The sequence below is a fragment of the Rattus norvegicus genome, chromosome 19 (assembly GCF_021556685.1).
Source record: "Rattus norvegicus strain SHRSP/BbbUtx chromosome 19, alternate assembly SHRSP_T2T, whole genome shotgun sequence".
NCBI lineage: Eukaryota > Metazoa > Chordata > Mammalia > Rodentia > Muridae > Rattus > Rattus norvegicus.
In genome coordinates, this window is record NC_141552.1 from 60,917,902 (window position 1) to 60,933,019 (window position 15,118).

At 47.0% G+C, this 15,118-nt stretch overlaps 1 protein-coding gene across 2 annotated transcripts in view; it reads left to right on the forward strand.

The window, feature by feature from the left end:
- The window catches only part of Hsd17b2 (hydroxysteroid (17-beta) dehydrogenase 2), an 83,254-nt gene that overhangs the window by 63,704 nt on the left and 4,432 nt on the right, over window positions 1-15,118 (forward strand). For both annotated transcript variants that reach the window (XM_087595217.1, NM_024391.2), the window contains 2 exon segments: window positions 213-398; window positions 10,222-10,359. In XM_087595217.1, coding sequence (XP_087451343.1) covers window positions 213-398; window positions 10,222-10,359 — 324 coding nt within the window.

A 15,118-nucleotide genomic window follows, 5' to 3' on the forward strand; every position in this document is an offset into this window, starting at 1 on the left:
GGGATCTCCAAAATCATTGTTTAATATTATCACACGTTTGTTCTCCTCACATTGCCTTAACAACGTGGTTTGAGGAAGGGACCAAGTTTAGAACGTTTGTATTCTGCCTGAAATCTACTTTTCAAAGAGGTTTGGTGGTTCCAGAACTCAAGCTAGCCACATGCTCCAGCTTCTCCCATCCTCACAGTTGTTTTGTTTTGTTTTGTCCCCAGGACTGTGGGCTGTGGTCAACAATGCTGGGGTCTTGCACTTTCCGATCGACGGGGAACTCATTCCCATGACCGTGTACAGAAAATGCATGGCAGTGAACTTCTTCGGAGCCGTCGAGGTCACCAAGGTGTTTCTGCCTCTACTTAGAAAGTCCAAGGGGAGGCTGGTTAACGTCAGCAGCATGGGAGGTGAGTCAGCCTGTTGGCCCACGGTCACCAGGCACCTGTCACTAGATGTGTACAGCATTCTTTGCAGACTACACAAGAGAGCCAGGCGCACAAAAGAAGGGCTGGGTCGCAATGAGTCAGTGTGTGTATTCAGAATCAGTTGACCTTTCTCTCCTTTCAAATTCTCTCATGCGAAAGCACTTCACTTTCTGTTAATTACCATGTTCATCCCTGGAGGTTTTCTGACACGTAGGACAGCATGGCTCTTGGTACAGGAAACTGTGGTGCTGTGGGAAGCCTTTCTTTGGCCTTCTCTGAGCATAGCACACTGCTATTTCCTGTAAGTTGAAAGAGTGAAGAACATTACTCTGTGTGCACCCTGGGAACCCTGAGTCCATTTGCCAGGGTTGACCATGATGTTGTCCTTGCCTTTGTTGGTTGGGTCCAAGATGTGTCAACAACATGGCTGTCTCATTTTCCATAAGCTACAGTCTCAGACCGCGCCATCACACCTTACCCTTTCCCACAGGTATCTTCACACAGGAGTTCCCCAGGTTTACCTCAGCTTTGGGAGACCTTCTGGAATTCTTTCTCAGGTTTCTGAATGGATGAGAAGGAAATCTAAGGGGACTGGGCTCTGGAGTCCCAGCTCCTTCCTTATGAGGTGGTCACTAGTCTCCCTGGTAGATTAGTTGGTTCTAAGTCAAGTTTGTAAAAAGAAAAGGTCCAGCTAGGTTTCTGGTATTGGGGGGAGAGAGAGAGAGAGAGAGAGAGAGAGAGAGAGAGAGAGAGAGAGAGAGAACTCATTCCTGTGTGTGTACTTGCATACATGTGTGTGCCCATATAGAGGCTGAAGGACTTTTCCATTTTTTTGGGAGGGGAGGGCAGGATCTGTCACAGAACCTGAAGCTCACTGATTTAGCCAGACTGGCCAGCTAACAAACTACAAGGATCTTTTTTGCCTCTACCTCCCTAGCACTGAAGGATGAGTGTCATTCCCTAAACCCCCCCCCCCATTTTAAGTTGAGGGGACTGGGTTCGAACTCAGATCCTAAGGCTTGCACAGTGAGCACATTAGCAGCTAGGACATTTTCCCACACATTACCTTTGTCTTCATTCTGCACTTGGCCTTTATACTTGCAAACACTTTGGACACTTCACCCCTCCCACTTCCGGGATGCCCTCTGGCACCCCTGGACACTGAGGAAGAGCCTTGCTTTCCTCTTTCCTGTCTCCATTCTTGCTTCAGGCAGTCCCTTCGTTCATAAGGGCTTGAATGCTCTACATGCGGCAGACCTACTACCTGGCAGGAGGAAGCATCAATAAAAAGGTGAATAAACGCCATCGGCCTTGTGGTGCCTGCCCATATCCTTGCACCAGAGAGGCTGAGGAAGGGGAATAGTGAGCTCCCCTGGAACTTAATTGCCTCTGTGGTCAGCTTGGTACCATAAGAGTTAAAAATCAAAACAAGGGCCTGGAGAGGTGGGCCTGGTCTGTCAAATGCTTGCCTTACAGTCATGAAGACCTAAGGTCAATTCTCAGAACCTACAGGAAGGAGCTGGGTGTGGTGGCTCTTCCCTTCTCACCCCAGCACTGGGGAGGGGGACAGGGGGAGCCCTGGGGCTTGTTGGTCAGCTAGCACACTCTGCTGGATGAGTTCCAGGCCAGGGAGACATCCTGTCTCTTGTGTGCATGCGCGCACACACACACACACACACACACACACACACACACACACAGACAAGTTATTCACCTGATAAACGACACTTGAGGTTGTCCTCTGGCCTCCATGTATGTGCGCACCCAGGGGTACCTGCCAAAACAGGAAAATGCACACATGTGTGCCCATACACACAGACACACAAAGAGAAAGAAATGCCAACTTGTGAGGGAGTGAAAATGGAACCTGGATGGGGCAGCTTAAAAACTTGTAATGGGAGCTGAGGAGATGGCTGGCTCAGTGGTTAGAGGCCTTTACCCCTCTTGGACAGGACTAGTGTTCATTCCCAGCACTCAAGTAGAACAGCTCACACACAGCTGTAACTCTAGCTCCTCGGGGATCTGACACCCTTTCTGACCTCCCCAAGGACCAGGCTCAGGTCCACGTATCTGTGCACATGTACATAATTTTAAATCTTTTAAAAGGAAAAACTCAAACCCCACCCCCCACCTCCTTCCCCACCCCCACCCCACAAGCCCCTCTCCTGTGTGCCTTCTGCTTGGCTTTGACACCTTGATGGCCAGGAGTTCTTAACTGCCTTCATAGCTTTCTGGAGTGTGAAGACAAACATTCTAAGATGAACATTCTCTCGCCTCCCATTCTCACCCTCCCATGGCGTGGATTCGCACCTCACTTTACCATAATGTTTTCTTAGGATCAATACTGGACCATTGTGTTTGAAATCAAATGGCCTGTTCCCCCCCACCCCCCATCAAGCTTTCCTTCCCATGTTGTTCCCTGTTCTGTTGGCCTTTCACATGTCCAAGCACAGAGCCTGCTTGGCTTTGCTCCTCCCGGAGCCTCCACCAAATGTATGAAGTGTTCCTTCTTCCAATCTGGCCCTGAAGGTTGTACCTCAGAGAAACTCTAGGAAGAAGCACATTGGTAGGACACACAGAGCTACCCAGGAGATGGTATAAAGGTCATATGACAGTAGCAGGAAACCAGGAGATGGAGGCATAAATACACGGCTAGCCAGGGCGGGGGCTGTAAGAAGACAGACACGCAGCTTCCCAAAGTCCCACCTCTCTCTACCTTAATTTGCAAAGGCTGCAGGACTAAAGTGTGGCTGATGGCTGGGCTGCTTAGATGGTAGGGTTCTTTTCCTACCATTCCAGAAGTCCAAGACAAATGGGTCAGGAGTGTTTTCTCCTCAGGTCTCTTGGCTTTCAAGGCCCCTTTGTGATCCTCCTGCCTCTACCTCCTTCAGCAAATCCTATGGGTAGTGTGAGCTACCATAACCAGCTCAAGACCTCTTTGTGATGTACCCTTTTAATGTTCCTGTCTGTGTCTCTTCTTAAGCAGAGGCCCATCACACCAAGTCGGGGACCTAGTTCATCCTAATAGTCTCTGTATAATGCCCACAACGCAGAAAGCGAAAGACTCAGCATATGGGGTTGTCCTGGAAAGGGCACAAAATTTCATCCATCATGTATTGGTAAGGAGCAAAAGAATTCAGCAGAAGGCACTGAGAGGAATGAATGCCTGGGGCCGGAGAATTTCGTGATATAATAAAAAAACTACTTTGAGGAAATCAGAAGCCACGTGAGAAGCCAGCTGTGGCAGCATGTACCCAGAATCCTAGCACTGGAGAGACAGACGCAGGCTGATACCTGAAGCTCATTGGCTAGTCATCCTAGATGAGTGAGAGATTTCCAGATTCAAGGTGACCTTGTCTAAAAAAGTAAGGTGGAGAGAAAGCGAGGAAGACACGTAGTGTTGACCTCTGGCTTCCATATGCACACACTTTTGTGGGGGACTGGGGGGATAGCTCAGTGGTTAGAGCACTTACCACTTGTATAAGACCTGAATTTGACCTCCAGATTCCACATGGTGGATCGAAACCCCTTGTAACTCCAGCCCCAGGGGATTTGATACCCTCTTCTCACTTCTGCAGGCGTCTGCATGTGTGAGGTGTACAGAAATTCACATAGGCACATGCATATCTTGGAAAGGCCTGTTACTACTGGTTTCTTGTTTTGAAGCCGTGATGGTGGAGGGAGAAACAGGAAGCCAGTCACTAGCATCTGCTCTCCAAAAGGAATCCTAGCTATCTGGATCTACCAGACTGTCTGGAGTCTGAGATCTCTGTTATCTTTGTGGCTCTCTCTGCAGGAAAGGAAGAGTTGAGCAGTAAGGCAGGAAGTCTATTCAAATCATCTGTGACTGTAGGGCTAAGAGACCAAGGAGACCAGTGCTGCTCTGAGGAGGCCGCTGGTCTGCTGAGCAAACTGAGACAGTTCCCACAGATGTTGTCTAGGTTGGGGCTGGTTTGTTATAGCAGCAACCAAAGCTAATACACCTGACTTGACTTGGGTAGCCAATCAAATGCCTCTAGGCCCGGCGGGCTGCTTCTTTACAAGAAATATACATCTATACTTTCTACCAAAATGGTGGACACACTCCCTTGTAGTGGTGTATTTATCATCTCCCCTACACAAGTTTATCTCTCTAGCTCTAATCCCAGCAAGGCAGTTGGATCAATATTTAACCAAGTATTTAAAGAATTGGGGGAATATCTGTATTTGTCCAGGGGGGAGCTAAAAGCTTTTCCCAGCCAGTTCTCTTCTTAGGAAACCAGAGTAAATATTTGTACATAGCTGCACAGCGTCTGTGACTGAGAACGATTGAGGGCAACCTTTTGGCTTTGGGCTTTGGGGGTCAGGCCGGCTCTGAACCTTGCTCTTTGGTATCAGCTGGTGACAAGGGACAGGCTGCTCACTTATCTCTGCTTTTAGTATCAACTGTCACATGGAGAACCCTGGGCAGTCTCAATGACACTCAGATGTGTAGAGGAGTTATTCCCTTGATACTTGATACTTGGAGCAGGAGGCTACACTAGCATTGTGGGGAGTTTGGAAACACCCATGACCTTGAACCTCTACTAGTAGCGATACCCATCTCCTCTTGGTGACAAATCCTTGTGTCCTGCCACCTGTCCATATGGTGGCCACCCTCTTCAGGGGGACGTTTGCTTCCCCCACCCTCTATTGTATTCTCTCTGTAGAATAGGGAAGATTCACAAACACCCAGGCCTCTGAGTCTCGCTTTCCTCCTGAGCCAGGAATTGGGAGGGCATCTTGGTTGAAACACCACCAAATCAAGTAAAGTAGAATCAGTGTATGCATGGAGATCCTTTCCCACAGAATGAAGGACAAATCCGCTCTCTGAGAATATGCAGTGTCCTGTCGCTGTGCCCCATCTTAGCTTAAAACAACAACAACAATGGCAACAACCAACCTATAGGTCAGTGAGAATGTGGAGGGACTGGAGGAATCCTTATCCCCTCCTGTTGGGAACTAAAACTGGGGCAGTTACTGTGGAAACCATTAACCAGTCCCTCAGTGAGTTAAACGCAGTACAATAGGAGGCCCAGCAGTTCTATTCCTAGGTCTGTACTGCAAAGAATAGCAAGCGAGGGCTCAAATAGACACAGGTACATATCTGTGAACGGCAGCATTCCTCACAAGAGCAGAAGGGAATAAAATAACCCATCGATGGCTCACAGACATGGCACACAGTAGACACGGAACGTTTACAAGGCACTGAACTATTGATTCCTAGCAATACAGCGTGAATCAGCCCTGAAAACATTAAACACTGCAGGCAGACCTCGAAACATCAGCACCATGACTTCTAGACAGAAGCCAGACACGGAAGGCCAAGCAGCCTGTGATTCTCTTTCTGTGAGCTGTCTGCAACAGGGGAACTAGGGAGACAGGAAGTAGAATAGGTAGTTGACAGAGGAATGAGTACCTAATGGGTGCAGCCTTTCCTTCTGAGGTGATGAGACTGTTCCAACAGACGGAAGTGATGGACAGAGACGTTAAGTGGTCTTGACGACAGAGGCCAAGAGCTGAACAGACCAAACACTGCAAATCATACACTTTGAAGAAGTCGGTATAGCCGACTTCGCGTAATGTAATATGATGTTTATGTTGTGTGCTTTACCATGGTAACAGATTTTCTGGGTCCCACCCCCATATTCCTGCCTTAATGCATCTAGAGTCGGACCTGAGAACTTGCAGCTCTTGCTCTCTCTTTTCAGAGCAAGGCACTGGACCTTGATTTTGGAGTGGTACCTAGCAGCTCGTCAGAGTCTCAAAGACCTTCAAATGACGAGGAGGCCGTCAAGTGCTGTTTGGAGTTTGAGATTCCTCAGAGGAAATCAGTAAACCTGACTCTCCTGAGGTCAAGGGAAAGGTTTGTAGTTCAGTGTGGGAAAGTGGGTCAGAGGAATGGACTCTGTTCTCAGAGCCAATTTCAGCCCATCTTGGAAGAATGAGAAGCTAGGCGAGAGAGACTTCATGGTGTTCTCCTGAGATTAGGTCTGGGTAGCCTTGGCTAGGAGACCTACCAGGGTGTAAATGAGCTAAGGTGACCTTCGAGCTTTGTCCTGTAGTCTCTGGGGAAGACTGCAGTGTTCTGCCCGCTGCTGTGTTACCAGGAGATTTATTCAAAATGTTTCCTCTCTCCCTTAATTCCTCAACACACCTTAGCTTCAAGCTGAAAAGGGGGGAGGGGGCCATCCTGGGGCTGGGGCGTTAGCTCAGTAGTTAAGAGCTCCCTTGGCTCTTGTGGAGGACCCAAGTTAGGCTCCAGTACCCACACTGGGCTACAGCATCTCACAACTGCCTGTAACTCCCAGTTCAAGGTGACCGTCTGACCTTCACCGGCTCGGGTACACATGCCCACACCAGTACACAGACACACATGCATAATTAAAGACACTAAAGCAAATCTGTAAGAAGCAAGGCTCCCTTTGTGGGAAGTTGATCATCCTGACGGTGGAGTGTGTGAGGCTTTATGTAGGACATCAAGACTGGCCAGCCAGACCTTAGGACACATTCCTAACTTACCCTCAGGCAAGAGCAACTTCCAGCCTATGCATAGGGAATGGAAATTCACATCCTCAATTTATTTACTTGACAGGGACAGGAGACAAGGTCCTAAGTGGGTCACAGAGGCAGAGGAGGTGGAGCTGAGGAACTGGCAAGCATGTACCTGGGTTTGGATCCACATAAAAGCCAAGGTGATGGTGGGCAGTGGCCCCAGCGCTGGGGTATTACTGGAACTTATTGGCTAGCCTGTTGGCCAATCAGTAATCTCGAGTTTATTGAAAGACCTTGTCTCAAAAGACAATGGGAGGAGTGTCAGAGGAAGCCTGCAGACGCACATGCACACACATGTGCAAATGTATGTTCATGCACATGTGCACAAACACACATACATACACAGTTCACACCACACACACACACACACACACACACACACACACACACACACCGAGAGAAAGAGAGAGCAGCTGTGAGAGAGGTGGGGAGAGAGGAAGAGAGAGGGGAAGGAGAAGGAGAGGGAGAGACAGAACAGAGACTGAGAGGATTGTTGGGGGGACGACCATGCTCATATTGTGTACATAAACTATCATGACTTAGGAGAGGTGGGAAGAGTCTATGGTCCTGTATGTGGTTGGGCAAAAAATGTCATACTGTTGACCGGATGTGTTCGCCAACCAAAGCTGTCATCATGAAATACCATAGGTCAAATGGCTTAAATAAGAGAAATGTAGTTACAGTTGTGGAGGCAGGAAGCCCCACATCAAGGTATCAGTGTGCAGTGTAGCTGGTGAGAATACTCTTCTTACCTTGAAGGTGGTTACTATCTCTATATGTCACCAATGAGGGGGGCCCACCTGATATTAGGAAGTTAGGTTCCCTGTCTTGTGATCTCAACTAATCTGAATTACTTCCTTAGAGGTCCCATCTCTAAAATATAGCCACATTGGGGATTACCACTTCAATGTAAAATTTGGGGAAACGCATTTAGATCATAATGAGAGATGTTTTGTTTAGCCAGCCAATAACAGGTCTTTTAGTGTCCCAGTAATGCATGATGGAAAAGTTCTACAAATCTGGTGGGCAATGTTAATCATATTACCAACACTCGACCTTCTAAAAGTGACTAAGAGAGCATTTAGCATTTGCTTGTCAATTTGACACAGCCTAAAGTTATCTGAGAGTCATTGCCTAAATCTGATTGGTCTCTGAGCATGTCTGGGGGAGTGTGTTAGTCATTAATTGACATCCACTCTGGGCAGCAGCATTCCCTAGGCAGATGTTGTACAAGAAAAGTAGCGAAGGATGAGCCAGCGAGTGGCATCTGTTTCTGTTTCAGGTTCTTCACTGGCCTCAAGCAATAATGGAGTCACCTGGAAGTGTAAACCAAACAACCTATTTCCTCCCCTAAGTTGTCTTTGGTCAGCGCATTTTATTACAGCAATAGAAACAGAACTAGAACAGTGTTTTTACTATCCTCTCTCTGTGTCCTAATATTGTGGACACAGACAGACAGACAGAGACAGAGATGACAGAGACAGAGACAGAGAATACAAATGAAGAAGCTATTAGTGTCTCATTTTAAAGGGGCACTAACTACACCATAAGGGATCTGTCCTTCCGACTTTATCATGTTCCAAAGCCCCTGTCTTCAAATACAATCCTACTCGGGTTCCAGAGGTCCAGTTGAAGGTTTTACATTTATTTTTAATTATGAGTGTGCCTTTATTGATGACTATGTAACGAGCATGGGTGTATCGTGCCCACAGGGGCAAGAAGAAGGCATCGGATTCCCTGGGGCTGTAGTTACAGGCCCTTGTGAACAACATCATGCTAAAGGTCATGTCCTGGTTCCTGTTTTCCTGGGGATGCTGTCAGGTTTCCTTAGTGCTGAGATTCAGATTTTTGCAACTCTCCCAGTGCCATTTTCCCACCTAGAACCTACCTGGAGCAGCTTCCTGTAGCAAACCAAGTGACTTTAAAGCAGAAGTCTATTTTTTCACGGTTCCGGAGGACCACAAGTCAAACGAAAGACTTAGTAGGGCTGCATCTCCTGAAATCTCTGGAGGAGTGCTTAACCTTGCCGCTTCCATTTTCTGCTGGGCTTCTCCCAGCAGACCCAAAACTTGTGCCCCTGCCCTCACATAGCCTTCCTTTCCTTCTGCGCCTCTGGGGTCCTAACCTTTGCTTTCTTATAAAAACATCCCTGAGTGGACTTGGGGCCCAATCCATTCCATTTATTTATTATTTGTTCGTTGTTGTTATTTATTTGCGTGTACGTGGTGTGTGTGTGTGTGTGTGTGTGTGTGTGTGTGTGTGTGTGTGTGCTCATATGAGTGTACATATCTGTGTGCATATGCATGAGGAGATTAGAGTTAGACATCTGGGCTCCTCTTGGATCATTCTCTACCTTAGTTTTTGGAGAGTCTTTCACTGAACCTGGAGGTCATCGACTCCACTAGGCTGGCTAGCCAATGAGTTTGAGGGTTCTGCCTGTCTCTGCTTCTCCAGTGCTGGGATTCATGCACCATCACACCGGGATTTTACATGTGTACTGGGGATCTGAATTCATGTGTCCGTGCTTGCACCGTAAGCTGTTTACCAACTAAGCCATCTCACCAGCTCCTAATCTGGAAAGACCTTGCCTAGTGATCATAACGTCTTAACCACATCTTCAGGGCCCTTTATTCCAAAGAGATAACTTACGCTTCCATATTTCCTTTGAGCCTCCCCTGTAAAGCTCCCTCCTTGCCCTGCAACCAGGCCCAGCTTAGGGCTCCATGTACTACACTAAATGTGATATAGGAAGGGCAATGAATATTTGTTGGTTGCAGATGAATACGTCTCATGTTCCTTTCAGAAAGGCCCCCACAGCACGCCATAGTAGATGTCGCTCCTTGTTGTAACTAGTACTGAATCTAATTGGTTGGATATTGTCATGGTGGTCGAAGTGTGGACCCCATCCACCCCCACTCCCAATGATACATTAGGTAGAACTTCAGAATGAACACCACAAAAGTTGAAGGCCATGAGCAGATGTTGCCATTCCCATGCCAATCGCGTCTCATTTAGAAATAAATACATCCACACCACAGAACCCTGGAAGGTCCCATGATGTCATAACTCAGAACATGCGCTCACCTGGATTCAGCAGGACCTTGCATACCTTTGCCTGACCTGGTCACTGTTGACATCAGTTCCTGGGATATAGTTAGGTACTTTAAATATTTATCGGATGAATGAGTGAAGATATCAAACCCTATTTTTTTTTCTCCCGCTCTTCCCACAGCCATGATTCCATTTCAGATGGTGGCCGCCTACGCCTCCACGAAGGCAGCTATAAGCATGTTCTCAGCCGTCATCAGGCAAGAGCTTGCCAAATGGGGAGTCAAAGTCGTGACCATCCATCCTGGAGGCTTCCAAACAAGTAGGTACCCAAGCCCAGTAGATCTACAACAGTCACTCTGAGAGGGACCCTGATGTTTGTCTTGATCGGTTAGGACACCACTGAACCCTCAGGGTTGTGGGAGATGAACACAGATGGGTGTTGGTAGTGAAGACCCATTTGATTCAGCTTGAGCCAAGTGCAAAGCTGACGTGTAGATGTGATGTGGGTGTTTTAAATAGTTTATTTTTAATTAATTAACTAATTTTTAAAACAACATGGATATAGTTTTATTTTTTTTAAGACTTATTTATATGAGTAACACTGTAGCTGTCAGACACATCAGAAGAGGGCATCAGATCCCATTATAGATGGTTTTGAGCCACCATGTGGAACTCAGGACCTCTGGAAGAATAGTCAGTTCTCCCAACTGCTGAGCCATCTCCCCAATCCAATTTATTTTTATTTATGTGTGTCAACACATGTCTGTTTATGTGGGCATGCACATGCAGGCAAGTACCTGGGGAGGCCAGAAAAGGATGTTGGATCCCCTGGAGCTGATGTTATAGGCAGTTGTGAATCATCCTATGTCAGTGTTGGGGACTGAACTCTGGCCCTCTGCAATAGCAATGTGTACTCTTAACTGCAGAACCATCTCTCTAGCCCCAACTTGGATGCTTAAATGGGGCTGAAGGGGTGGGGAGAGCAAGGATGGGGAATTGGGAAAAGAAGGCTCAGCCAAGTCAGCAAACATAAAAGTACTAAGGATGGATCAGTGTGGAGGGGAAGACTTTAGGACTCGACCTCTCTATAGAGACTGGGAGTCAGGTCTGGTCCTTCTGGAGGATTCCCCAAAAGAACAAGCTCCTAGGACCTTGAGTTGCAGGGGATACATAAATATACACACGATTGAACAACCTTTTGAGTGAATTCTCCAATTAAGAGAGACCAGAAACCACCATCAAGGTTATGTTTGCTGGAACAATAGTGAGTTCTTCTAGCGGTGGTGAACCTTCTTAAGCAGGTATTCAGAAGGGCTCATGCCTTTTAGAATAGGGGCCGATATTATTAATGCTGGGCTAGAGTATGGTCAGCCTCTTCATGCAGGAGTTTGCAGAGAGTTACTATGCACTCAGTGGGAAGACGGGCTTCATCTGACCTTTAAGAGCAAGTGCCAATTGGATGATTCCCTTCTCAGCTTTCTTCTGGAAAAGGAAGAGAGGGCCCAGATACTATAAACAAGCAGAGGCCATGTTAAGTGCAAACCCATGCGCCCCCTCAGAACACGAACTTCCTCACAATCTCTTCCTCTATGCCTAAGATTTATTTGCTTTGAAGGGAGCACAGCCCAGAAATGACCCCAACGGATTCTCACTGATTTTCCTGAGACAACTAAATCCCACTTCCAATATGGCATCCATTAGCATCTTGCTGGGTTTGTTTATTTAGATTTAAGGGATTGCTCTTAAACAAAGGGAATGAAGGCACGAGTAACATTAGCATCCCATTTTATCCCTGCAAGATCACTTTCTTTCCTGGCCTCTCTGTGTTTTGGAAATGGCATTTCTCTCCTCTCCTTTAGAAAACAGGACCACCTCCTTCTTTCATGGGAGATGCGGTCCTTTCCCCATCCCCCACCCCTTGAATTTCTGAACTTGGGCAGGGCAGAGACAGAAAGTACATCCACTTTTTTTTTTTTTTTTGGACCATAAGACATGTAATTGGTTATGTTGGTAGGGGCGTGAGAGGCACATCTAATAAAGACCACAAACTGGAAGGTATTGTAAGCCAAATGCACAAGGCAAAATTTATAAAGAAAACCTTGGCCGGAAGCACTTAGCAGATGGGAAACTTACCAGGCTGTGGAGGAGGCTCAGGAACCACTGGACAGGTAAAACTGAACGTTAGCCGTATATGCTGAGAAGGGAGATCAGGGTAATTGAAAATGGAGAGAAAATGTTATCTTTTGAGGGGTTTCTAGCCCAAACTCCCCAGCGGGGAGGAGACTTCTGGAAGTTGATAGAGAAGAAAATCTACCAAAGTCAGACTGGGATAGAAGGCAAAGAAGGGTGTTCTAGAGAGGAGAAAGGGGTGATGGAGAGATGGCTCCGTGGTTAAGAGCACTGACTACTCTTCCAGAGGTCCTGAGTTCAAGTCCCAGTGACAACATGGTGGCTCACAACCATCTGGAATGGATCCGCTGCCCTCTTCTGGTGTGTCTGAAGACAGCTGCAGTGTACTTATATATAAAATAAGTAAATAAACCTTTAGAGAGGGGAAAGCTAGCTCGGAGCTGGTGGACCGGGGAAGTGCTGCACTGTGCTTCTCTGCACGTCCTTATTTGTTACTTTCGGTGCATTTACATGTAGGCGTCCACACGCAATGGCACGCGCACCGAGGTCAGAGAACGACTTTTGGGAGCTGGTTCTCTCCTTCCACCATGGGATTCCTAGAGATCAAAACACAGGCTTGGTGGCAAGTGACTTTACCTACTAATACATTCTTGCTGGCCTTGAATTGGACTTGACAGCTGCCAGTAGAATCAAGCGTTAGGATGGGCCTATGAGCCAAAGGAAAATTCCAGAATACCTGTGTAAGGGTCCCTTTGGAAAAAGGAGCAGGCTGGTGTTAATTTGTGCTTTAAAGGGCTTAGGGAGCTCTTGCTGCTGACGTTTCTGGGGAGCGTCTCTTAGCAGGTCCAGCATCACATAGTCCCATACATGCTAGGTGTAGTCTGTAGGATGATTCATTATGCAGCAAGGCAAGTCCAGCCTATCATTGGATGAGAAGGAAGGGTAGATGGGGAAAAGTTTAGGGCAGAGGAGGAGAAGGAGCAGGGTGGGTAGGGGAGTGGGGGGTGGAATTGAGATGAAGACGATGGAGAAAGATGATTCCAATTCAGGTGGTCCAGGTCAATTTTGTCTAGGTGGGCAGTTTCTATCTTTATTAATTGGCAGTGTGAATTTATTGTATGTATTATGGATTGAGAAATTAACATGTAAATCTAATTGCTGAATTATAAGTTTCTGGAACTTTGATTTACCAGGCTAAACAGGACAGCATATGAAAGAAATGGTTGAGAGGCAATTGGAGCGTGTGGATCTGGTTGGTTGCTTGTGAGGAGTGAGAACGCGCAGGGACTGCAGAATGAGATGTGTGTGTGTGTGTGTGTGTGTGTGTGTGTGTGTGTGTGTGTTGTGTATATGTGTGTGTATGTGTGTGTATGCGTGTATGTGTGCATGTGTGTGCGTGTATGTGTGTGTGTGTGTGTGTGTGTGTGTGTGTGTGTGTGTGTGTGCCAGGCATGGTAACTACCACCAAGGGGACTGTACAGAGAGGGCAGCTAAAAGGGAGACAGCTGGAAGAGGGCAGCTTGTGGGCTTGCAGACCATGTGGTAAGGTAGCAGCCAGAATGAGCGGATCCGGCTCTCAGAAACTAATAGAAAACACTCCTTTCTAATTTTTACCACAACAGTAGTTGACCTTACTGTTTCCATGAAGAACTATATCATAAACATAGAAAAGGTATAACACTCGCCATTTAACAACTTAACACAAGCACCTGAGTACTTAGATCAACAAAGAATCTAGCACCTAGAAGACCCTTTAGAACCCCTTTACTTCTCCAAAAGATACCTAGCTCTTCTCGTGTTATAATGGTGATGTGTTGGCTTTTCTTTGAGGACTTAAGTCCAGTTATCCACCCTTGGACAGAAGTTTGGCTGCACTGGCTTGGAGGATTAATGTGTGCATTTTCATTGTTGTCTAGATTCTTCTGGTCAACACTGTGCTTTTACAGGTCATCTATGCTGGGTGTGGCTGAAATTCATTGTGCACATGCATGCATGTGTGTGTATGCGTGTATGTGTGTGTGTGGTGTGTGTATGTGTGTGTGGTATGTGTGGGGTGTATGTGTGTGTGGTGTGTGTGTGTGGTGTGTGAATATGTGTGTGTCTGCTATGTGTATGTGTAAGTGTGTGTGGGGCGTGCATGTGTGCGTGTGTGTATGTGTGGGGTGTATGTGTGTGTGTGTGGTGTGTGTGTATGTGTATGGTGTGTGTGGTGTGTGTGTATGTGTGTGGTGTGTGTATGTGTGTGTGTGTGTGGTGTGTGTGATGTGTGTATGTGTGTGTGGTATGTGTGGTGTGTGTGTGTGTATGTGTGTGAATATGTGTGTGTCTGCTATGTGTGTGTGTATGGTGTGTGGGGCGTGCATGTGTGTGTGTGTGTGTGTGTGTGTGTGTGTGTGTCATACTGTACAATGAGCAAATCGGTGAACTCAACATTGGTGAACTCAGCATTTCCATCTTCTTAAAATGTAATTGTTCTGTTGGGAATCTCATCTAGTTCCATATTGAATATATACAGGACTAATTAACATGCTCCAGGTGAGGGCAGTGAGGCAGGGTGGGCTGCCCAAGTCCCGGTGCAGGCTCCTGGTGCGTTGTAGTGAGGGGGAGTCTGAGGACAGATCTCCAGTGCCTCCACCTGGGCTCCGTCTTCCATGCTAGGCCATCTCCATGTGTAGCTGGGCACTGATGAGCTCTCCAAAGGCAGGGAGCCAGAGAACAGAGGGTAGTCTAGAGGATTACACCCTGCATTTTTATTTGATTGAAGGTAGGAGCAAGAAAGGAACTTACAAAGAAAACAGCGTGGAGCTCCTGAGAACAGTGAAGGACACTGATCCTATTTTTTTATTTAATGTTCTACAATAAATAGTCAAGGCGATGCATGCCTGGCACATATTAAACATGCTAATTTCCTGTGCTGTTTCACTCTGTTCTCACCTATGGAGGAGGCA